Genomic DNA, 23,948 nt, shown 5'->3' with positions numbered 1-23,948 from the left:
AGGGCTCTCGACGACAACGTTTTACTTGAGTGTTTCCAGCACGCTCCAATCTGCCTGTAGGTGGCAATTCATATCTTTTCTCCCAAATTCTAATAACAATTTAAAAAAATAAACCGGACCATGTAGTAATAAGTTGAAATATGTTATTGTTTCTCATTCGTGGCACTACCTTATAACTTTGGCAGTAGATGCCACTAGGTTAACTGGCATAACGATTGTTCTGTAACACTGCTATGAGTCTCCCCACCTCCCCCCTTGAAATGCAGACGGTAAATAAACAATAGCCTATGTAGGCTGCACTTAAATCGAATGTAGGCTACATGAAAATTCGCGCATTGCTGTAGGTGTACAATCAAGTCGGAAAGAGCCATTTCAGCATTTATAATAATGAATTCAACCCCTCGCGCGTTTGGTTCGTTTAGGTTTGCTCGTAGTTTCACATTTCCTGTGAAATCCGAGTCAAATTAGCCTACACGAAAAATGCATAAATGTTGTTTATGTATAGTTTGAAGTTTGATGGGGTGATCTGTTCCGTGGAAAAACTGTAACAATGCTTGCAATACAAAATGCCGTTTATAAAACCCCGCGTACAACAACAATTAACAATATTGCGCTCAGATTTTATAGAAATGCATTTAACACTTTGTGGCCTGTTTAATACAAATCTACACGCAGACTCCATTTTGAAGAGCCAGTGTAGCAGGGAATTGACTTTTCAATCCGTCCTGTCAACGCGCCAAAACGTCGGAAAAACAGCGTGTCTCCCGGTATATTTTGGGTTTATCAAGTGTTAGACTATTTTGTACATTAAATATTTCTTTATCACACTTGTAAACTACAATATAAGATGATGACGCCTTTCTTGGAATAAGGGGAATTAGAGGCGCGTTTGCTGTCATATTTGTGCACTGTGGTTTGTATAACACCCACAATAGCGTTCTTTTATGTATAAGAACAGTGTTAAAATGAGGATTGGACGTCTGTAATTACGGGTCAGGCTTTCTTCATGTTCACACGCACAGGACTGTCCTCGGGTTTTCTGCGGGTGTGCTCTACTGCGGACGAGCCCAGTATCCTGAAGTACCGACGGGGGGATGGGTGGCGGTACCGATTGGTCGCTGAAAGACGGAGGCACAGACAGACAGGGCTTGTATTAAAGCCGGGGGCAGGTCGACGGAAAGGGGGAAAATCACCATATATTTAAAATGCAATTGATAATGTGACGTGACAAGGTAACTTAAAACTTTTGCAGCACTTTGATACTTCGCTAAAAGGGAACGATTGTCCTGGAAAGTGAAGCACATTAATGCATTTATGTTTTGAAGTGATAGCTTGTTGAAGTGGAGCGAGCATGAGCGCAGGATTCTGGCCTAGTGTTGCAGCCGCTGGGATTTTGCAGATCCGCTTTCACAAATTCGAAAAAAATCCCGTTAGATGTCAATTTTTGGTATGGTTTCAGTTGTTTTTGTTGTGACCGACATATAAATGGTAAGAATTCAACTGCTTTTTAAAAAAATCGCGCGCTTTTTAACGTGTTTCACAGATCGTGTTTTTTTCTGTGTGTGGACATCTGTCGATGTGTGTAACTCTGCATGTATGTGTGAACTCGTGTTGATGTTGGCTAGCTTGCAAGTAAGTAGCTACTGCACCGTACGTAGCTTTGTAGTCACCTGCACCGTGGCTTAATATTGAAGTGCCGCGCTGTCACAGGGTAATTCATTTTTTAAAATACATAAATACAAACGTATCTCCAGTAGGCTACTTAATTGCATGTCAACTTTACTTTGTGTCTTGTAGGGTGTCTCGTGCGTCAAATGCTGCCCTTGAGTAAGCTTAAGCTACCCTGACAATAACGTGACAGCCTCGAAGCGAAGCAAGCGCACATTGATTGCTTTTATCTAACCAGCTTTGTAGATTGGAATGAAATTGGAAGCGCTTCCCATTTTAACGTTTTAAAAAAATAATTATTAAGTATCGGTTTCAGAAGCAGTTTTTGGAGTAATTGATTTTAACACTAAGATGTTTGCTCATAAATGAAGGGATTTTGACATAGGTTTATTATTAGACAATTTAGTGTCAGAAGCCGTTCGAATGATAAAATATGCGCGTGGTTTTAGTGTGTCACTCTAAAATTGCAGGCTATAGATGCAGTCGTAACACATTCGTGTGTCAGTTAGTGTGCTTGTATTCACGTTTGTTGATTTTCTAAAAATGCGACCCCTGTGCTTTGATCCCAGGACGGAGCCATGCCAGCATGAATCAGTCCTACGAGCTGACCATCCGGGATGCCCTGGAGTGCTGTTCCAGTCCTCTGGGGCTGCCGGACTCCGAAGGCCCTGTCTGTGGGACCCAGTATGGCCCCGAGGCTGGGCTAGATCTGTGTGCCCTGGAGCTGCCCGCTGTGCCCGCTGTACCCGCTGTACCCGCTGTGCCAGCCTACAGACCCGCGCCCAGCCTTGCGTACGGTCCGCAGGACTCAGCCTACTCTTACAGCCCCCTCCGCAGGCTGCAGGACCTCACCTCCATGGTGAGCCTCCCGGACCTGGCTGTGCCGAACCTGGCTGTGCCGGACCCCCAGAAGGCCCTGAGGGGCGGGGCACGCACGGCCCGGGATGAGCTCAGGTGTGCCCTCGCCTCACCTGGAGCGAGCCGCGGCGCGGCGGCCGCGCGTCCCGGGGGTCAGGGCTTCTCCCTGCCCAGTCCGGACTACTCTGCGGAGTTCTGCAGTCCTGTCCCCAACGGCTACCTGCACTTTGAGTCCACTTTGTTTGAGAACGGGGAGCGGAAGGAGGAGCAGGAGGAAGAGGAAGAGGAGGAGGAGGAGGATGGGGCAGCGCACTTTAAACACGGGCCGAAGAGAGACCGGAAGAGGAACGCTTTTAACGGAAGCGCCTCCAGCAGCTCCAGGGTGGACCGGCCTGCAGGTGCAGGGGAACGAGGTGTTCCCAGCCCGATGGTGAGAGAGGTGGAGGAGCTGAGCGCCCCGAAAGAGCGTTCCCCGTGCCCCGAAGGCCGGGGCGGGGGCTGGGCGGGGTCCTCGGAGGTTTCGGATGAAGGTTCGAGCCACGACTACAAAGCACCCCCACTCGGGACGAGCCCTTCCGCATTTGGGAAGGGTGCCTCTGGCTCCGACCCCTCCCACACCGGAGCTGAACAGAGCACCATCTCACCCGATGGACATCATGCCAACACTGTAAGCATTCAGTAACGCTCCTAACCCCCCCCCCCCCTCCCCGGGTGTTGGGTTCGGCTCACAGTCTGATTGTCAGAGAGAGAATGCTGCCCTTTTTTGCATGTCAGTGAATCCGTATGGAGGCCAGTGGGGTCCTGGTTAATTTATAGCTTTGATCTGAGTCTGCGGAAGAGGCATTTTAATTCTGGTGGAATAGGAAAGTTTTTTTTTTGTTGTTGTGGAAATACAATTTGATTTTGATGCAAAATGTTATTTTCCTGAAACACAGCAAAATCTGAATATTTCTAATCAAAATCGCTGTTCCAAAAACGTATGGAAAATATGAAAACAAACTTCAGTTTCTGGCACCTGCTGAGAAATATAAATCTGCATTGTCTGACAGCGAAGGGCTGGCATTGGAAACTGGTATATGGGCTATTTTTGGCACATCCACTACCCAGCCCTGTGAACAAGGTGGTTATTGATCCTTCTTAAAATATTTTGTAACGAGTAGTGAGGATTGGTGATGTTGTTGAGTTCTTGGTACTAGTGTGCTGCTGCAAGGCCACTTGTTGCTGATAAGCTCTTGGTTATTTATATTGGTCTGAACTGGAGTGACCAGAATCAGAAATCAGAAAGATAAATGCACATTAATATGCATACAGTCCAGCCTTATATAAGCACCAAGCACACAGACTGCTTGATCGCAGTTTGATTAGGCAACCAATTTCATATTTTAGTGTTCAGTCTTATTTGGATACTGAATGACCTTTGACTAAAATCAAAAAATTTGACAAATCTTTGCAAATACACTTTTATTTGTAGAATAAGGGACACCTGTATTTTTTTTTTTAAATTTTACATTTTATGAATGTTTACAAGGTTATGTATTTTTTTTTTTTACAAAAACACAGAATTGAGGTTGACTCTGATTATTAATGTAATTTTTCCTTGACAACAGCTGTTGTTCAGGCCCAAAGAGCACTTGTGGTAATGGTGTTGGTTTTAAGCTGGACTGGCTACATTTAGCCTGGGCTAAGGACTTGTCAATGTTGAGGCTTGTAAAGAGTGAAGGTTTTATTGGGGGCCTGAAGCCTGATTGCTACAGCTGGGGTTATTTACACACAAATTGCCGTAAAGTTCAAAGGCCCTCAAAAGCCGCACGTAAAAGAGTATAAAACACAACGCGTGCGCTCTGTGAATATCCACAGAATTTTTCTTCTGTTTTTTCAACGCAGAAAATGTCTTGAACAAGGTTAGTGTATGCTCAGTGGGTGAGACTTTACCCTTTTCCCAATGCAAAACGATTTTGTATTTTACTTGCTAGCTTTCGAAACTCTTCCATGACCACATAATCCTCATTATAAAATGCCCTTCTGTCCTTTTTGAACCAGTGGTCTATATGCTCTATATATATAAGTTAACAGACCTTAACAGATCCAGTGGTGGCTTGACTGTTAAATATTAAATATGTAATTCAGTGGTCATGAAACAAAATCATTGTTACTTTTAATGGTAAATATGCCAGTCAAAGATCCTGGTTTGTTTAAACTATGAAGTTTGCTAATGAACTAAAGGGTAATAAAATAGGTGTATTTGAGGGGTGCGTGACAGATAATATGATTACGTAAACTAACATAAAAAGCATTTACACAAGGAGCTACCCAACTTCGAGAAAACTGACTTTCTGTGAACTGGTATGATATTAAATATATGAAACATGACCAAATAAAATAGCTACAAGTTGTAGACTTCCAAGTTGCAGTGTCCTAGCTAATTATCTCCCTGATATAGGAAACAGGTTTGCTATATGAGCCATTTTATTGTGGTTTCCCATTAGAATTTGAGTGGAACATTCAGTTTTGTGCTCAAGTATTTCTTTAGAGAAATCGCCGCATTTTTGGATTGAAACGTGCTTGTTGTTCTGTGTGCCTGAAAGCCATAGTCTCTCTATACATGACCGAAGAATTAGGCTGATTATTGGACTTCATGAGTTTAAGGGCTAACCAGATTCTGCAGAGGGATGGTGTTTGCAGGTTCAAGTGAAAGCAGGAATTCACTTCTAGACTGCAGTTCAAGGAGATTCGGTTGTTGTATCTGAAGGACATCCTCACATATTTTCTTTTCTCTTTTATTTTGTGGTCTAAAGGCAAAGTGCTTAACGGTTCTCATTCTGAAATCTGCCAGTGTAAGGCAAACAGTCACTGTGATGTCTGACCAAGAGAAGTGAAACTTTGATTTGTGTACAAACAGCAAAGGCCCGGACAAATCCTCTGACCATGGCTCAAAGATCCATTCAAGCATTAAACATTTTGCATGAATGGGGAGTCTTGTAGGAGAATGGTCATTTAAATGGAATTACACACATGCTTGAACCAGCTGTGTTGGCCATTGCTGTCAGTTGGCATAGAGGCTGATAGTGATTTATGGAAAGATCTTTGCTCTTTGAGAATGGAAAAACGTGCACAGGGTGAACTAGAATTTTAAATTTCAGGGGTTAATTTTATTGTGTTCTGCAGTTCTAATCATTTTGACACAGAACTTTGATTAACATTTGAGTCTGGAGTTCTCTGGTGGTGATGATTTTGATTGTTTTTTTTGTTCTCTTGTGATGGTTCACAGCCTAACAGCCCAAAGAAGAAGCACCTTCCCCTGTCCAGGTACAGTGTGGGGGACCTGGTGTGGTCCAAGTTCAACCGTAGACCATGGTGGCCCTGTCAGGTGACCAGCGACCCTCAGGATGGAACTTACTTCAGAATAAAAGGTGGGCTTTCTTGCAGGCCCTTGCTGATAGTGTGTCATATTACTGTATTTTTGGAATGCGATGGGACTGCAGCCAGTTGGTATGATACAGTGACTCACTTGAAGCTTGGTAGGTGCTTGTGTCCAATATCAGAAATATTGATTCATGCCTCATGTTTGGAAATTATATAATGAGGTGTCAATTTTTATTCTGCCATAAGTGCCTACTGGCTACTGTTGTTGAATTCTAGAAAGGTCTGATTTATAATGTATGAAAACAATTCATATTTGTATTTATCATTCAAAGATCTTGTTAACTGCTGGACTAAGTGATAGGAAATATGGCATGTCTGGTCCTTGGGTTACAGTTGAGCATGTTTGTCTTTCGCAAGTCTCTGCAACAAATAACCCATTTGACATGCATGCCATGAGTCAGTCAATTACACTGATACTTACAAGACTATAAATCCTAGGACTGTTCCTTCTGGTTGTTTGAAATTTGACAGTATTTTGGGTCAGTTGAATAGTTGCAGCAAAACAAATTTTAGCATTCCTCCTAAATGTACAGTTGAGCCTAAAGCAAGCTTTCACTATGGGTGCCAGATTTGGCGTGTACAACCATGGAGCCATTTCATTACCGAGATTCTGAGTCAAATTTATTCATTTATTTGTGAGAAAGTGTGGCTGCTACATCCAGTTGAACATCCTGGTGGTATTTTTCCAACTTTTTTTAGATGCTCAAAGTAGTGAACAACTATGTGCGGATTGACATAAAATCAGCTAAACATGGTACCCTTAGCCTATTTTTTAATCGTGTTTGTTCAGTAATACTGAGTAATACTGTTCCATATTCGCCTTTTAGTGCTCATGTGATTCTTTGGTATTGGCCTCCAGTCATAAAGGAAACCCTGAGGAAGACTGCCTGACCGCTTTATTTTGTCTTTGCGGTGTGTCAGACTCTAGCGACAGGCATTGCCACCAGTACTTCATCAGGACTTTTGGGGAAGTGGTGGAGCAGGCCTGGGTCCCTTTGAAAGCCACGCACACTTTTGAGGGCGGATACCAGTTTGAAAACCTGCCAGTGCTGAGAAGGAGAGGACGGCAGAAGGATGAAAACTACAGATACTCGGTAACAAACCCCAAAACTGTGTGCCATGAGGCCGGCCAAGCTGCTGGCATTGCGTGCATGTGCAGAGCTTTGTGATTTTACCCCTCTGAGGTATGGTGTACCTGATTATTTTCTCTCTTCTTTAGATACCCAAGCGCTACACGGAGTCTTGGAAAGCCAGTGTGCTGGAGGCAGAAGCAGAGCTTCTGAAGAAGGTCCTTCTCAATTCTCGTATGGAAAAGAGCTGCTCTGATAGGCCCATATCACAGGAAGAGGACAAGGCCTCAGAGGCACCTCCTTCTGTTGCCACAGTAACAGCTAAGTTGGATCACCTGCCTGACAAAACGGAAAAGCTCTCCAAAAAGCCTTCCGGGACAAAGGATACCAGTAAGAATTGCCCACCGATTAAAAAGAACTTGTCCAAGTCAACTGTCGCCAAAAAAACATGTTCATCAACCAAAAAATTACCTAGAAAGGCAGGGGAGATTGAAAGAGGTTATGCAGACTCCCCATACTCTGATATCGACTCTGTTCCAAGGATTCTGTGTTCTAAAGCCTTTGAACAACCCTCCAGACTCAACCAAAGTCAGTGCCCCTTGCCTCCTGAGAGAGACGTGAGGAAGAAACCAGCACGTAAGAATCTCGGAGGTCTGTGGTTTAACAGGGCTCATGAATCTTCCACTGAAGATGCCAACGGTGCAGTCTCGGATTCTGAGACGGACTTCTTTGGTGAGCTGAACTTCCCAAAGGTGATCCAGGGAATTCCCGGCTGCGATCGTAAGGAGGACTCCAGGGCTCAGAGTCGTCCTCCAGAGGAGCAGCCAGCCTTATCTCTCTCCGCCAGCAACCGCCTGATGACCAGGGCCCTGAAAGCCATGGAAGAGAGGAATCTCAAAGAGAGGATGATGTCCGCCAGAGCCTCTGGGTCCACACGGGAAAACGGTCTCGCTTCAGCCGAATCCCCTCCTCCTCCTGAGCAGTCAGAGTCAGAGGGCGACAGCCGCGCACAGTTAAAATCACCAGTGGCTGCCAGCCGTGACTCGAACCATGAGAGGACGCCCTCACCTGCGCGCAACAGTCGCTCACTGAAATTTGCAAGTATGAAAACTAAGAGCTCCAATGGCCCTCTGGTGAAATCTGAAGATGAGGGTTGTGTAATATCCCGTGATTTTGTTCACCGCTCTCCCGCTCGGCTCACAAAGGAAGGCGGTGTGTCGGACTCTTGTTCCTCCCCAGTTCTGTCTCCAGTTGAGGTCTTCCAAGAAGGCAGGGAGATATCCTTTAAGTCCCTTCAGGGTGAAAAGGGTGACTCGGGTAAACCAGCTACCATCCGACCGGATGCGAACTACAAGTTCAGTACCTTTCTGATGCTGCTGAAGGACATGCACGATAGTCGTGAAATGGATGGGAAGCCTTTGGCGCTGACGCCAGGTCAGTCCAGTGCCCTCATCAAAGATGAACCGTCTCTGATACCTCCTCAGCCAGGAGGAGATTCAGGGAGTGGGGTTAAGGATGCTAATAGTCAATATGACAAACATGATGAAGGGAAAGGCCAGGGGGCAGCTGTGACTGCACACACTAAATCCAAGCGAACGCGGGAGAGGCCAGACCGGCGGAAAGGAGGCTGCACCGGCTCTGCGGTCCAGAAACGCAAGCAGGCCGCAGATGCAGTGCAGGGTTCTAAGAAGCGCTCCCGAACAAGCCGCCCCTCGACAGCAGAGACGAACGCCGTCGATGTGCCTTTGGGTCTGCCTGAGCACGCTTACAGGAGGGACCATGTAACTGGTCACGGGGGAGCTCCAGAATTAGGATCCTCTCTCCGCTCTGGAGAAACGTCACATGTTCAGGAGAGCTGCCCTGATGGACACGCCCAGGGTAACCGCACCAGCGTGGCCCCGAAGAAGCGCTGGCAGAATTTTGAGCCAGCCGCCGGGACGGCAGAGGCGGAGGAGTACGGCGACCGTCCTGGGACAGGACGACCCGCCACCAATGTGCCTTCAGAGCCAGGTGGGTTATCCAGGGATGGGACAGCTGCCGAATCAGGACGGGGCAGGTCCTCTCAGCCAAAGAAGTGTGAGAACAAGCCGACTGGAAGCATCGCTCCCGGAGTGACTGAGGGGAGAGAAGTCTCTTCAGGTAAGTACCAGAGAAGAGAGAGCTAAACAGCCGCTTCAGTGCGTTAGGAAATACAACTTTTTCAGAAACCCTTTATTCCCCTTAGCTGCTCAAATGTTGTTATGATGATGAAAGTTAGTAAGTTTGGCCTGTCAGATCACAGCACATATATTTTTCTCCCTACGTAAAAATCAGTGTTCTATTTAAAATGGTGTCTCTGGCAGTGTTTGCCCAAGCCAAGGTGTCCTTCCTCCTGTACAATGATTTTTTCATCCCGTTGCATTTTCAGGTGCAGCGCCTCTGGCCTGTCTGTCATTTCCCTCTGTGTTTGGGGTCAACATTACTGTTACAAGTTAGCTGGCTTGATACGCTGTTTTACCCAGTTATTATTAGCTGTACAATATGTGCTACGGTGAAGCTAAAATCAGCTATAATTTCCTAATGAGCGAATGGTACAGTGTTCGCAGATTCTATGAACAGGGGGGGATTAGCTGGCTAGCTGGTACCTCAGCTGCTTCCCTGAAACTGTATTTCATGCAGACGTGTAGTGCAAGACAAATTAGGGACATTTTGGGGAGTTCTATGAAATTTTCAAAAATGCACAGCGTTGCTTAGTTTTAGTTTGCCTGTGTCACATTTGCTGAATTTTGTTTTTGTTGGATCTTCAAACTTCTCATCCACAGTACATTCAGAAAATAAACGCCTTAGGAAACCCAGCAGAAGACTCATAGAATGGACTGAGGAATACGATCAGATATTTTCCCTGATAAAGAAGCCGAAGCAGAGCACTGCAGCATCTGGAAAGGTAAGAAAAAGATCTGTGTGTTCCCTAAAAACCTTTGAGGGGCGGTGATCTCGAATGATTAAAGTTTTGCGCCCTCCTTTAATTAAGTTCCACCTGTGGCTTGGTCCCTGAGTCACCCCTCTGCTCGGCCTGTACGGCTCTGTCTGGTCAGTCCCCACAGACACTATGGACGCCATCCAGAGAGGCTGATTGCTCACTCCACCTCAAACGTGGGACCATGACTGATTTGGCAAAAAAACCACATATCTGAAGGAGCTTTGGTGAGTGTAGGTCATGCTCCGGGTTAGCAGCACTTGGACGAGTGTTGCGTCCTCAGAAGGGTGGGATGCATGATGATTTTGGAAATTAATCTGACAGAGTGGTATGGAGCTTAGTTGATGTGAGGGTGGTGTTGGGGTTAGTTGTTGTTTGGGTGGTGTTGGGTTTAGTTGATGTGAGGGTGGTGTTGGGGTTAGTTGATGTGAGGGTGGTGTTGGGGTTAGTTGATGTTAGGGTGGTGTTTGGATCCAGGCTCTGCGCAGGAGTCCCAGTGTCCTGTGGCGGCTGCCCCCTCCCCATGTCCCGGGACACCCCCTGCGCCTGAGAGTGCACTGAGCCGGGAGCAGGACTCCGCCCCGCCAGGCTCCTCCAACCCAAAACTGCACCTGGATGACAAGGGCCTGCTGGAGACAGAGGTGCACTGAGCTGAGGGACCTTAATAGTGTGTGTGTGTGCGCCTGTGTGTGTGTGTGTGTGTATGCCTGCGTGCATGTGTGCGCAAATGTTTATGTGTGTGTGAATGTTTGTGGGGAAGGAAATATTATTAATGTTGTTATTTTTATTATTAATAATAATCTTCTCAGGCTGGTTTTACTTAAGGTTTTGCTAAAGCAGTATCGAATGCCTTCTTAGGAATGTGGCTCAGGATACGATGACAGCTCGTCATCAACGAAGGAGGAGGCCTTGCCGGGTGAGGGGGAGCTCTCTGCCAATAAGAGGCCGCCAGGAGAGAAAGGGGGCGTGGCTTCCATGAAGGAGAACGTGTGCCAGGTGAGTGGGGCAGAGGCGTACCTGCAATGTGCAGTGTTACTCAGAGTGGCTGTGTGTAGTATGCAATATGCAGTGTACAGTGTGCAGTATGCCATGTGCAATATGCAGTGTGCAGTATGCAGTATGCAATATGCAGTGTACAGTGTGCAATATGCAGTGTGCAATATGCAGTGTGCAGTATGCAGTGTGCATTGTGCATTGTTATTCTGAGCTGCTGTGTGCAGTGTTACTCAGAGCTGCAGTATGCAGTGTTATTCTGAGATGCAGTGTACAGTGTGCAATATGCAATATACAGTGTTCAGTGTGCATTGAACAGTGTGCAGTGTTACTCTGAGCTGCAGTGTGCAGTGTACAGTATGCAGTGTACAGTGTGCAGTATGCAGTGTATACCGGTGCCTCCTCCTCTCCGCAGGTGTGTGAGCAGACAGGTGAGCTGCTCCTGTGTGAGGGCCAGTGCTGCGGGGCGTTCCACCTGAGCTGCATTGGGCTCTCCTGCCCCCCCCCGGGCCGCTTCCTGTGCCAGGAGTGCACCTCCGGTGGGTCCCCCGTCGTCCCGGTAACGCTGGGGTGGGCTGTGCTGTGTCAGTGTTGCATGTTCTGTGTCCTAGGCCTGCACATGCTCAGTGTGGGATTGCGTGTTCTGTGTCCTAGGCCTGCACATGCTCAGTGTGGGATTGCGTGTTCTGTGTCCTAGGCCTGCACATGCTCAGTGTGGGATTGCGTGTTCTGTGTTCTAGGCCTGCACATGCTCAGTGTGCGATTGCGTGTTGCGTGTTCTAGGTGTACACATGCTCAGTGTGCGATTGCATGTTGCGTGTTCTAGGTGTACACATGCTCAGTGTGCGATTGCGTGTTGCGTGTTCTAGGTGGACACATGCTCAGTGTGGGATTGCGTGTTGCGTGTTCTAGGTGTACACACGTGTTTCGTGTGTAAGAAGGTGGGACAGGATGTGAGGCGCTGCATGATTCCTGTGTGCGGGAAGTTCTACCATGGGGAGTGCATCGCCAAACACGCCCCCACCACCCCGCTGGGCCGCGGCTTCCGCTGCTCCCTCCACGTCTGTCTGTCCTGCTACATCGCCAACCCCGCCAACCCCTCCGTCTCCAAAGGTGGGCTCTCCACGTACCGTGATGTAATGCACATGTACAGACGCCTCACTGTTCGGGGCTGAAGGTGGGATTCTTCAGGTTTAATGCTGTTCTCTTTCCTTCTCATCTGAAGAAGTAACCGTGTATTGTGCGTGAGTGTGTGTGTGCATGAGTGTGTGCGCGCGCATGTATGATGTGAGTGTGTGTGTGTGTGTGTGTGTATGTGACTATGTGTGTGTGTGTTGTGCTCATATGCTTGAGAGACCGCTTGCCCTGTGGGTGTTCTGAAGCGCGTATATCGCCCTGTGGGTGTTCTGAAGCGCGTATACCGCCCTGTGGGTGTTCTGAAGCGCGTATACCGCCCTGTGGGTGTTCTGAAGCGCGTATATCGCCCTGTGGGTGTTCTGAAGCGCGTATATCGCCCTGTGGGTGTTCTGAAGCGCGTATAACGCCCTGTGTCCCTCCGTGCGTTAGGGCGTCTGACGCGGTGTGTGCGGTGCCCGGTGGCGTATCACGCCAACGAGTACTGCATGCCGGCCGGCAGCGTGGTCCTGGCCAACAACAGCTTCCTGTGTCCCAACCACTTCACCCCCCGGCGCGGCTGTCGAAACCACGAGCACATCAACGTCAGCTGGTGCTTCGTCTGCTCCGAAGGTCAGTCTGGGTTAATCTGGGGCGCTCTGTGCTGCTGGGGGGGAGGGGGGGTGAATCAGACGGCCCCTGAGCTGGGGAAACCAGGACATTTACAGGCCTTCACCTGCTCCTCAGCAGCTCATCCCAATGGCACTGGGAAAAGTGTTGATTATTCCTGTAAAACCCAAAAGGAAATTTCAACTCAGTCGCTTCATTCCAAGCCTGATGTACCAAAACGCATCAAGCAGTTACCATCTGTGATATTTTTTAAAAAGCAGGATAAAATATAGTGAAAAAGATCAATAAAACGTTGTCAAAATGTAGATTTGTCTCCCTTACCGGGAAGCGTGTCCGATGATGAGCCGCACTTCCTCTCCCTTCCTGCAGGGGGCAGTCTCCTGTGCTGCGAGTCGTGTCCGGCCTCCTTTCACCAGGAGTGTCTGAATATGGACATGCCCGAGGGCAGCTGGTACTGCAACGACTGTCGGGCGGGGAAGAGGCCGCACTACAAGGACCTGGTGTGGGTCAAAGTGCCACGATACAGGTGGGTCCGAACCCTCTCCTGTCTGTACGGGGAACAGACAGACAGACAGGCAGACAGACAGACAGACGGAGACAGAGGGCACTTTCTCACCTATACAGCACTGAGACAGACAGACTGACAACCCTATCCTTCCTATACAACAGTCAATCTAAACAATCAATGAATCAGACAGACAGCCAGGCAGGTGGGCTGAAGGACAGACAGCCTGGCAGGCGGGCAGAAGGACAGACAGGCAGGTGGGCAGAAGGACAGACAGGCAGGCGGGCAGAAGGACAGACAGGCAGGTGGGCTGAAGGACAGACAGGCAGGCGGGCAGAAGGACAGAAGGACAGACAGGCAGGCGGGCTGAAGGACAGACAGGCAGGTGGGCAGAAGGACAGACAGGCAGGTGGGCAGAAGGACAGACAGGCAGGCGGGCAGAAGGACAGACAGGCAGGCAGATGGACAGCGGGCTCTGTAGCTGGTCTTGAGTAGAATACAGAAGTGCCGTCCTCTTTATCTTCCCTGTTCAGTTGCAGGTGTTCGTTTGCATGCCTAATGACCAGTTGGACACAGTGAAGCTGCATTTTGGGAAAAGTTACCTGGGAAATGCATGCGCACCTTTTCCCTACCATCACATGTCCCCTCTTCTCTCTCTCTCCTCCTCCCTCCCTCCCTCCCTCCCTCCAGGTGGTGGCCTGCCGAGGTCAGCCACCCCAGAAATGTTCCCGATAACATCCTGCGCATGAAGCACGACGTGGGCGAGTTCCCGGTGCACTTCTTCGGCTCCAACGACTACCTGTGGACCTATCAGGCGCGCGTCTTCCCCTACATGGAGGGGGACACCAACAACAAGGACAAGATGGGGAAGGGTGTGGACCCCACCTACAAGAAAGGTACTCACGTGCGTCTCATTGGCACCTGTGAACACGTGAGAGAGCCAGCAGGTGGATTTTGGATTTGTCAAACTACATTTCCCAGAATGCCTTGCTGCATGCATTTGTCTCTTTCACTAGCTCTGCAAGAGGCTGCCAAGCGCTTCCTGGAGCTTCAGGCGGAGAAGGAGCTGAGGCAGCTCCAGGAAGACCAGAGGAACGTGAAGAAACCGCCCCCGTACAGGCACATAAAGGTGCTCTGGAAACCACACTGACTACAAATGATAAAAACTTCATTTTTTAAAAATCACTCCCTTATGAGTGATCAATATTTTGTGAAAGTGCATATCATGTTTTCGTAGTGTGATGTACAGCGGTGGGTCCCAGCCCTGTTTGTGGAGATCTACCGTCCTGTCAGTTTTCATTTAAACACTAATTTGGCACACCTGATGTTACTAATTAGCTGCTCAACGAGATTTTTAGCAGTTTAATGAGGTCTGCTTGGTTAGGGATAGGGGTGGAAACCTACAAGGATGGTAAATTTCCAGAAACAGGGTTGGGAAACCACAGTGTCTTTTCGAGTGCTTGAGGAGCTCTACTCTGCAGACAACTGGATTCTGTCCCCCCGTGATGCTGTAGGTGAACCGACCAATCGGAAAGGTGCAGATCATCACAGCCGACCTATCGGAGATCCCGCGCTGCAACTGCAAGGCCTCGGACGAGAGCCCGTGCGGCGTGGACTCGGAGTGCCTGAACCGCATGCTGCTGTACGAGTGCCACCCGCAGGTGTGCCCGGCCGGCACGCGCTGCCAGAACCAGGCCTTCGCCAAGCGCCAGTACACCCCGGTGGACATCTTCCGCACGCTGGCGCGCGGCTGGGGGCTACGCAGCACCCACCACATCAGAAAGGTGGCGTCCCTGGAAACGGTCTTAAGTGTTTTAGTCTTAACATAACATAGCATAGCTAAGCATAGCATAGCATGACATGACATAATAACATAATGTAGCATATTATAGCATAGCGTAGCATAACATAACTTAGCATAGCATGACATAATAACATAATGTAGCATATCATAGCATTGTGTAGCATAACATAGCATAGCATGACATAATAACATAATGTAGCATATCATAGCATAGCGCAGCATAGCTTAGCATAGAATAGCATAGCATAACATGGCATAACATAATATAATAACAATGTAGCGCAGCATAGCATAGCGCAGCATAACATAGCATAGCGCAGCATAGAATAGCATAGCATAACATAACATAATAACATAATGTAGCACATCATAGCATAGCGTAACATAACATAATGTAAAGACTTGTAAAGTATTTCTCTCAAGAAGACAAATATTTGCTTGTTTTAAGTTACTTTTTGCTTGACAGGTGAAATTTTCTTACCTCAGTTGCAGAGTCTTGAAATGAGTCGAACTGTCTCAACCTCATTGACAATATTTTCGTCTTAGTAAAAGAAGTTGTAGAAATAAGATTTTAAGTCTGAATATAAGACTAAGAATATAATACTTGTTGAGTTTTGTAAATCTGTCGAAGGTGAACACACATTCTCTCTGGTATGTGCTGTCTGAGTCTGATTGTAGTTTGGTGTGTGCTGTCTGAGGCTGATTGTAGTTTGGTGTGTGCTGTCGGTGGGTGATTGTAGTTTGGTGTGTGCTGTCGGTGGGTGATTGTAGTTTGGTGTGTGCTGTCGATGGGTGATGGTGTTTGGTGTGTGCTGTCGGTGGGTGATTGTAGTTTTGGTCGTCGTGGGTGTGTAGTTTGGTGTGTGCTGTCGGTGGGTTATGTGTTGTGTGGCTGTCGGTGGGTGATTGTAGTTTGGTGTGTGCTGTCGGTGGGTGATTGTAGTTTGGTGTGTGCTGTCGGTGGGTGATTGTAGTTTGGTGTGTGCTGTCGGTGGCTGATTGTAGTTTGGTGTGTGCTGTCGGAGGCTGATTGTAGTTTGGTGTGTGCTGTCGGTGGCTGATTGTAGTTTGGTGTGTGCTGTCGGTGGCTGATTGTAGTTTGTTTTCCGTGGTTTTGGGGCGCAGGGGGAGTTTGTGAGCGAGTACGTGGGAGAGGTGATCGATGAGGAGGAGTGCCGGGCGAGGATCAAAAACGCGCAAGAAAACGACATCTGCAACTTCTACATGCTGACCCTGGACAAGGTGGGGCTTTTCATCAGGCACCTGTGGGGGGTTGGCGGGGGGGGGGGGGTAATTCCTGTGGAGAGAGACCGCCCTGACCGCTGCTCCCGCAGGACCGGGTCATCGACGCCGGGCCCAAAGGGAACCAGGCCCGCTTCATGAACCACAGCTGCCAGCCCAACTGCGAGACCCAGAAGTGGACGGTCAGCGGGGACACCAGGGTGGGGCTCTTCGCTCTCACCGACATTCCCCCAGGTGGGTGGGAAATTCGACCTTCCTCATGTCTGACATTCCCGCGGGATGGCCGAGGTCTTTGATGTCATTTCCTGTCGGGGCAGCGTTGCGCTGCTGATCCTGTGTCTGCTGTAAGTTGCGCTGCTGATCCTGTGTCTGCTGTCAGTTGTGCTGCTGATCCTGTGTCTGCTGTAAGTTGCGCTGCTGATCCTGTGTCTGCTGTAAGTTGCGCTGCTGATCCTGTGTCTGCTGTAAGTTGTGCTGCTGATCCTGTGTCTGCTGTAAGTTGCGCTGCTGATCCTGTGTCTGCTGTAAGATGGGCTGCTGATCCTGTGTCTGCTGTAAGTTGCGCTGCTGATCCTGTGTCTGCTGTAAGTTGCGCTGCTGATCCTGTGTCTGCTGTAAGTTGCGCTGCTGATCCTGTGTCTGCTGTAAGTTGCGCTGCTGATCCTGTGTCTGCTGTAAGTTGCGCTGCTGATCCTGTGTCTGCTGTAAGTTGCGCTGCTGATCCTGTGTCTGCTGTAAGTTGCGCTGCTGATCCTGTGTCTGCTGTAAGTTGCGCTGCTGATCCTGTGTCTGCTGTAAGTTGTGCTATGTGATCTGGTCCCTCTTTAGGCACAGAGCTCACCTTTAACTACAACCTGGAGTGTCTGGGCAGCGGCAAGACGGCGTGCAAATGTGGCGCTCCAAACTGCAGCGGCTTCCTGGGAGTCCGGCCAAAGGTGAGCAACAAACACCAAAACACAAAACCACAAGCCCAACCATTACACCAAACGCACACCGGCATGTTCAACCATAACACCAGATCAACACCAGACCACACCACCTTACACCACGACAGCACACCAGCATGTTCAACCATAACACCAGAACACACAACCGCAAGTCAAACTATAACGTGTGAATGGATGTGATTTGGGCTCTATGGTAGGAGGATGTGTGAATGGATGTGATTTGGGCTCTATGGTAGGAGGATGTGTGAATGGATGTGATTTGGGCTCTATGGTAGGAGGATGTGTGAATGGATGTGATTTGGGCTCTATGGCAGGAGGATGTGTGAATGGATGTGATTTGGGCTCTATGGTAGGCGGATGTGTGAATGGATGTGATTTGGGCTCTATGGTAGGAGGATGTGTGTATGGATGTGATTTGGGCTCTATGGTAGGAGGATGTGTGAATGGATGGTTTGGGAGTCTGCTCATGGTAGGATGATGTGTGAATGGATGTGATTTGGGCTCTATGGTAGGAGGATTGTGAATGGATGTGATTTGGGCTCTATGGTAGGAGGATGTGTGAATGGATGTGATTTGGGCTCTATGGTAGGAGGATGTGTGAATGGATGTGATTTGGGCTCTATGGTAGGAGGATGTGTGAATGGATGTGATTTGGGCTCTATGGTAGGAGGATGTGTGAATGGATGTGATTTGGGCTCTATGGTAGGATGATGTGTGAATGGATGTGATTTGGGCTCTATGGTAGGAGGATGTGTGAATGGATGTGATTTGGGCTCTATGGTAGGAGGATGTGTGAATGGATGTGATTTGGGCTCTATGGTAGGAGGATGTGTGAATGGATGTGATTTGGGCTCTATGGCAGGAGGATGTGTGAATGGATGTGATTTGGGCTGTCTGCAGAACCCGCCCTCGTCGGAGGACAAGCTGAAGAAGAAGAAGGTTCTGGTGAAACGCAAAGCCCCGCTGGAGGTGGCCCGGCTGCGGGAGGACGAGTGCTTCAGCTGTGGGGACGGGGGCCAGCTGGTGTCCTGCAAGAAGCCCGGCTGCCCAAAGGTGTACCACGCAGACTGCCTGAACCTGAGCAAGCGGCCCGCAGGTCAGCCTCAGCGCCCGCTCTCTCTCTCTCTCTCTCTCTCTCCCACACACTCTCTATCGCCCCCTCTCTCTCCCTCCCTCCTCTCTCTCTCTCTCTCTCTCTCTCTCTCTCTCCCACACTCTCTATCGCCCCCTCTCTCTCCCTCCCTCCCTCTCTCTCTCTCTCTCTCTCTCTCTCTCTCTCTCTCCCACACACTCTCTATCGCCCCCTCTCTCTCCCTCCCTCCCTCCCTCTCTCTCTCTTACACACTCTCTTTCTATCCCTGCCACCCCCTCTCTCCCTCCCCCCCCTCCGTCTTCTCCCTCTCCTCTCTCTCTCACTCTCTCTCTCACTCTCTGTTGGATGTTGACGGGTGACGGTGTTGACTGAGCTGTGTTGGTGGATGTTGGCGGGTGACAGTGCTGACTCTGCTGTGTTGCGGTGACGGGTTGACTGGTGTGTTGGATCGTGAGCGTCGTGTTGATGAGGTGTTGGCGGGTGTTGACTGAGCTGTGTTGGTGGATGTTGGCGGGTGACAGTGCTGACTCTGCTGTGTTGGCGGGTGTTGACTGAGCTGTGTTGGTGGATGTTGGCGGGTGACAGTGCTGACTCTGCTGTGTTGGTGCTGCAGGTCGCTGGGAGTGTCCGTGGCACCAGTGTGACGCGTGTGGGGGGGCGGCGGCCTCCTTCTGTGAGATGTGTCCCAGCTCCTTCTGCCCCCAGCACCAGGACGGGCAGCTCTTCTTCTCCAAGCTGGACGGGCGTCTGTCCTGCAGCGAGCACGACCCCTGTGGCCCCCACCCCCTGGAGCCCGGGGAGATCCGAGAGTACCAGCCCGACCCCGCCCTGCCCACGCCCCCCCCAGGCCTCCCCAGGGAGATCCGAGAGTACCAGCCCAACCCCGCCCTGCCCACGCCCCCCCCAGACCTCCACTCCACCCGCTCACCCTCCAGGAGCCCCCACGGGTCCCACACTGCAGACAGACCCCCCCACTCTCCCACCTCCTGTAAGGATGTCAAGGAAGAAGAGGAGGATGACGAGGAACACGGAGAGGAGGAAGAGGAGCATGATGATGAATGCGGAGAGGAGGAGGAAGAGGAGGATGATGAGGAATGTGGAGAGGAGGAGGATGAAGAATGTGGAGAGGGGGAGGAAGAGGAGGATGATGAGGAACCTGGAGAGGATGGAGAGTTGGAGAGGGAAGGGGGCTCTGACCAGGTGGAAGGGGATGGGGGGAGTGAGAAAGGGAAGGTGGATGAGGGTGTGGTTGTGGACATGCTGGATGAGGATGGAGAGATGGATGAAGAGATGGATGTTCTGGATAAGGAAGTATCAGAAGAGGAAGAATGAACTCTCCCTGTTGGTCTGTGTGCAGGTGCTGTCAATCACAGCTCACTCTAGAGAGGGTAGGCTGAACATGTTCACAACGCTGGCCTGTAGGTGGCGCTGCAGTTCAGTGTGAGGGACTGTAGCTGCTGGATCTCCCAGGCCTGTGTGTGGTACCCTGATGGGGTTTGGACAGTATGTCTCCTCACATTCTCCATGTCCTTGGCTTTGCTCTGTATGTTCTTGTTTTTTTTTCTTCTGTTGTGACCATGTTTACATTCACTCAAGCTTTCTGCAAATATGGTGACTATCATGTCTGGACTGTGTGAAGGGAAAACTGCAAAAAGGTGATGGAGAAAATGGCACAATTAATATTTTGGGAATAACACATTTTTATGAACCCGTGTGAAAGTATTCCTCTGGATGAAAAGTTTCTCACTGCCTGTTGTACTAAACCAAGGGGAAGTGGTTTAACACTTAATCAAAGCTTATCCTCCAATCGGTCTGTTTGTAAATGGAATTGTGTGTACGGAGACACTGGTACCTCCAAAGAGTTCTAATCAGCTGCAAGGTTCTCTGGTTCCAGTAAGGGGGGGGGAGTGCAGTACATATTTTATTACATTCCATGCATTTTGCAAGGTGCTTCAAGTAATCACATTTCTGTGTCTGTGTGTGTGAGAGCGTGTGGAAGTGTGTGTGTGTGTGTGTGTGTGTGTGTGTGCGTGTGTGTACGTGTGTACGTGTGTACGTGTGTGTGTGTGTGTGTGTGTGTGTGTGTGTGTGTGTGTGTGTGTGTGTGTGTGTGTGTGTGTGTGTGTGTGTGTGTGTGTGTGTGTGTGTGTGTGTGTGTGTGTGCGTGCGTGCGTGCGTGCGTGCGTGTGTGTGAGGGTGAGGGTGTGGGTGTGTGCGTGTGTCCCATTTTGTGTGCATTTTCATCATTTTTTTAAGCTGACAGTGGCAGCTTTAATGTTACATTATTTCAGTGCTGCAGGTGCAGGTGCTCTTTTCCGGCTGTAGAGTTAGGGCCGTGGCGGTCAGCAGCGACCGGAGCCAGAGTTAGCGGGCTGAGCCGCGTGTGACCGCTGCACTACAGCAGAACCACAACAGGTCGCCGCGGTGACGCTGCCTTCCTCCCGACAGCTGCTGCAGGACAAGCCTGAGGTATTGGCTTAACGGGACATCACCTCTAATGGAGCTTGTATTTTATCTTATTTTAAACTGAACAGAAGTAATCTGCTTAGACTCCACCCACAGCTGGTTATTCATAGACCTGCTCCAGTAGCATTAGCAGTCTGAGCTTCAGTCAGTCAGAATGACAGGAACAGTGACAGGAAGTCAATGACAGGAAGTCACCTGGGACCTGCACTGATTGAGCCATCCTGGTCCCGGGGATGGGGATACGCATGGCATCTTGTCCAGTGGCAGTGTGTGGTTCTGTGGGACTGGGCTTGGCTGTGCTGCTTGCCTGTGCTCCAAAATCAGAGGCAGCCCATCTGTAAAAAAACAAAAAAAAAAAAAAACAGCTGCAGCAAATATTTCAGGAAGCGGTCAGACCACCGTTATCCCTGCTGCCAGTGGAGATATATGGAATGGTCATCCAGTTCCCCTTAAGCAAAATCTGAAATATGAACTAGTCAGCATTATCCAGAGTCAGATTAGAACACCTGGTTAATAGCCGATGTGTGCACTGCAGTGATCTTCATTCCTGGTCCTGGAGAAACGCAGGGTCTGCGGACTTTTGTTTTTGCCTTAATGTCAGCAACCAGTTCAACAACAAAACCCAGCAAACCCTTCAGCCTGCCGGGTCCAGGAATGCAGGTCACTGATCTTGAATATTTATATCAGAATTCATAACGCACAAAGAAATGGATCCCCCTACCTGTACACTGCTGAAAGCTCACCCAGAACCAACTTTGCGTTTGTAGTGATCTTTCCCTGTTTGTACTTGGTCAGATTTTCTTGTTTGTTCGTTTAATTTGACTCTATGTTCGTGGAGTGCTAGATGATTGGCAGGCCAGGCACTGGTGGGCCGGTTCTTCTAGTTCTGGAGCCAGCGGGGGGGGGGGGGGTCATGGTGCTCGGGGGGTGTTGTGTCTGAAATGCACACTTTTACACGGGCGACTTTAACCGTGTCCCTCGTGACTGGTTTGACCCACCCTGGTGAAGTAATGGCAATGCTGTGGAGTAGAACGGACTCCCCTCTAATGGCCTGTCTGAACCAGGGGCTCCCAGATACTTACACTAGTTCAGCTTTAGCCTTGAACAAAAACATAGTTTTACTCTCACCATCCTTATTTGAGACAATCCAGGTTTGTAATGAAATGGATCTATTGAAAGTATGTGTGTGTGTGTGGGGGGGGATGGATTACATTGGTGGGAAAAGGAACAGGCAGCAGATTTGATGTGGGTGTCTTGACAAGTTTGTAGTAAACCTGGTGTCCTGATCACATTTCATTTTGGTTTGCTTTAGTTGTGTAGTCAATTTAGTCAACTTGGTAATACAAGCAAGCTTCTGCAATATGCTAGTGTGAAAATGTGAACTCTGAAAAGGTTTATTTAGATTTTATTCTGTGTGGTGCTTTTTACGGAGTATGTAGAACCAAACCCCAAGAGGAACTGAAGAGTCTTCAGTCCTGAGAAAAGTGTTGCTTGGTTTGGTGAGTGGCTATGGTATTCTCTGCTGTTGATCTGAACTGTGAGACATCTTGCACATGCACAGGTAGCCTATATGTGAACAGGTGACCATCAGTGTTGCTCCTTAATCTGTTGCATCTGTATTTTACCCATGATGGGTATTTTGTGTAAAAAAAGGCAATGCAGTCAGTCCATAGGAGGTCTACTGTTAACGTGATACAAGCATTGCAACTCCTGAACATTTCCAAGTAGTCTGTGAAGAGGTTTAGCGTTTAGGCAAGTCTGTCATCTTATGTTCAGTAAGCGCACATTAGGCCCACATAATATATGTAATGTATATAAAGTGTGTATATAAAAGCTATAGGCTATGTGGTCTCAGATATTCTGAGGTCTGAAAAGTTGAGTCTGTAATTAGGCATCATCATCATCATCCTATTCCTGGCATCCTGAGTGAAAAGCCTTTCTAAGAAAATGAACATTTAAAGTCTGTAGGTATTTGTCAAGACGTGGTAAGAAGAAATGTTCATGAAGATTTTGGTTTGCATATTGGTCACTGCGAACGAGCTGTAAACTTTAATGTCAGCTGCATTTCATTCTGTGATGAGAACCACTTAATTAATCTGAACTCTCATAACTGCTTTTGCCCCTTCAGTGAATCTATCTTTTCTTCCTTTCTTATTGTTATTATTAGCTGCGACCACAGCTCTGCAGCTCTGTCTGTCTGTAGCTGTCTGTCTGTCGGTCAGTCGGTCGGTCGGTCGGTCCACAAAAGTAACTTTCAAGGCCGATTGACCAAGAGGGGGCGTGGTGATGGGCGTGGCCTATCACGAAAAGGTGCATGACTCCCGAATGGATTCACAGATTTGCACAAGATTTTGTGGAAAGGTTGGTCATGAGCCAAAGAAGAGGTCATATGTTTGTGTGAGGGTGTGTGTGGATGCATGCACACATGGATGCATGCACGTGTGCGGTCGCAGCTATTGTGGATTTGCGCTTGTTTTTTCTTCTTCTTGTGGCATCACATCACCATGGTAACGCTCCCAAGCAAGGATAGATATGCTGAGATCATCACCCTTTGTCCAGACAGAAGTAATGTACAGACGTGTTCAGTAGAATCTCACCTGTGCTTATATATAAATATAAATATATTTAACGAAGCTGCAGCCTCTAATCTCATCCTTCCCTGGGTGTGCCTGCTCCACTGCCTCTGAGTCCCTCCTGATCCCTCAGCTCATCCAGACATTACCAGTCAAACCCACAGTTAGAGAAACTCTGTGGCTCTAGAGAGAAAAAAATAGAACTGCTGCCTTGTCAGGATCTCTGAACTGTACTGTAGTGCGTTGTGTACAATAAATACCACAGGAAGTAAAATTTCACCACAAGAAGCTTCTTTGATTCTTTATGTTTTGTTGTCTTGGATACATGCGACTTCCAGTCCGGTCACTGACAAGACAGAAGTAACAATAGCGATCAATTTATCTCAATACTATGATCCCCTAAGATCTGTTGCATTCCTTACCAGCACCCCCTACCCCTTTAACTCTGTGTAACTGAAGCCTGGATGTGATGTGAGTTTGCTGTGTGTCCACCCGGTGATGTCATTTGTGTACTTGCATAGGGAAGGTTTCTGGCCCACAAAGTGGTGTGACTGGTGTCAAAGATGGTGAGAGATCTGAAGATACTGCTCCCAAAGCACTCAAAATT

The 23,948-nt window shown here is 48.7% G+C and overlaps 1 protein-coding gene across 1 annotated transcript; it reads left to right on the top strand.

Annotated features, from left to right (window-relative positions):
- The first annotated feature begins 834 nt into the window (after positions 1-834).
- LOC135262537 (histone-lysine N-methyltransferase, H3 lysine-36 specific-like) lies at positions 835-23,620 on the top strand. The gene is made up of 20 exons (XM_064349551.1): positions 835-1,488; positions 2,238-3,193; positions 5,795-5,936; positions 6,871-7,043; positions 7,169-9,158; positions 9,821-9,942; positions 10,425-10,616; positions 10,834-10,971; positions 11,384-11,507; positions 11,881-12,081; positions 12,535-12,714; positions 13,081-13,237; positions 13,907-14,112; positions 14,233-14,345; positions 14,731-15,000; positions 16,146-16,262; positions 16,355-16,496; positions 17,091-17,197; positions 18,110-18,305; positions 18,916-23,620. Exons 2-20 carry the CDS (start codon positions 2,255-2,257, stop codon positions 19,632-19,634), a joined length of 6,228 nt encoding a protein of 2,075 aa, XP_064205621.1. The 5' UTR covers positions 835-1,488; positions 2,238-2,254; the 3' UTR covers positions 19,635-23,620.
- Positions 23,621-23,948: the final 328 nt, after the last annotated feature.

This window comes from Anguilla rostrata, chromosome 9 (genome assembly GCF_018555375.3).
Source record: "Anguilla rostrata isolate EN2019 chromosome 9, ASM1855537v3, whole genome shotgun sequence".
In the NCBI taxonomy this organism is placed as follows: Eukaryota; Metazoa; Chordata; class Actinopteri; order Anguilliformes; family Anguillidae; genus Anguilla; species Anguilla rostrata.
This window is presented reverse-complemented; position numbering and strand designations above follow the sequence as displayed.

Bases quoted from the DNA above. Each gene is read 5' to 3' on its own strand.
- LOC135262537 (XM_064349551.1), top strand. From the start codon at position 2,255: ATGAATCAGTCCTACGAGCTGACCATCCGGGATGCCCTGGAGTGCTGT. The intron at 3,194-5,794 runs GTAAGCATTCAG...GATGGTTCACAG, and splicing joins ATGGACATCATGCCAACACT to CCTAACAGCCCAAAGAAGAA. The intron at 12,715-13,080 runs GTCAGTCTGGGT...CCCTTCCTGCAG, and splicing joins GTGCTTCGTCTGCTCCGAAG to GGGGCAGTCTCCTGTGCTGC.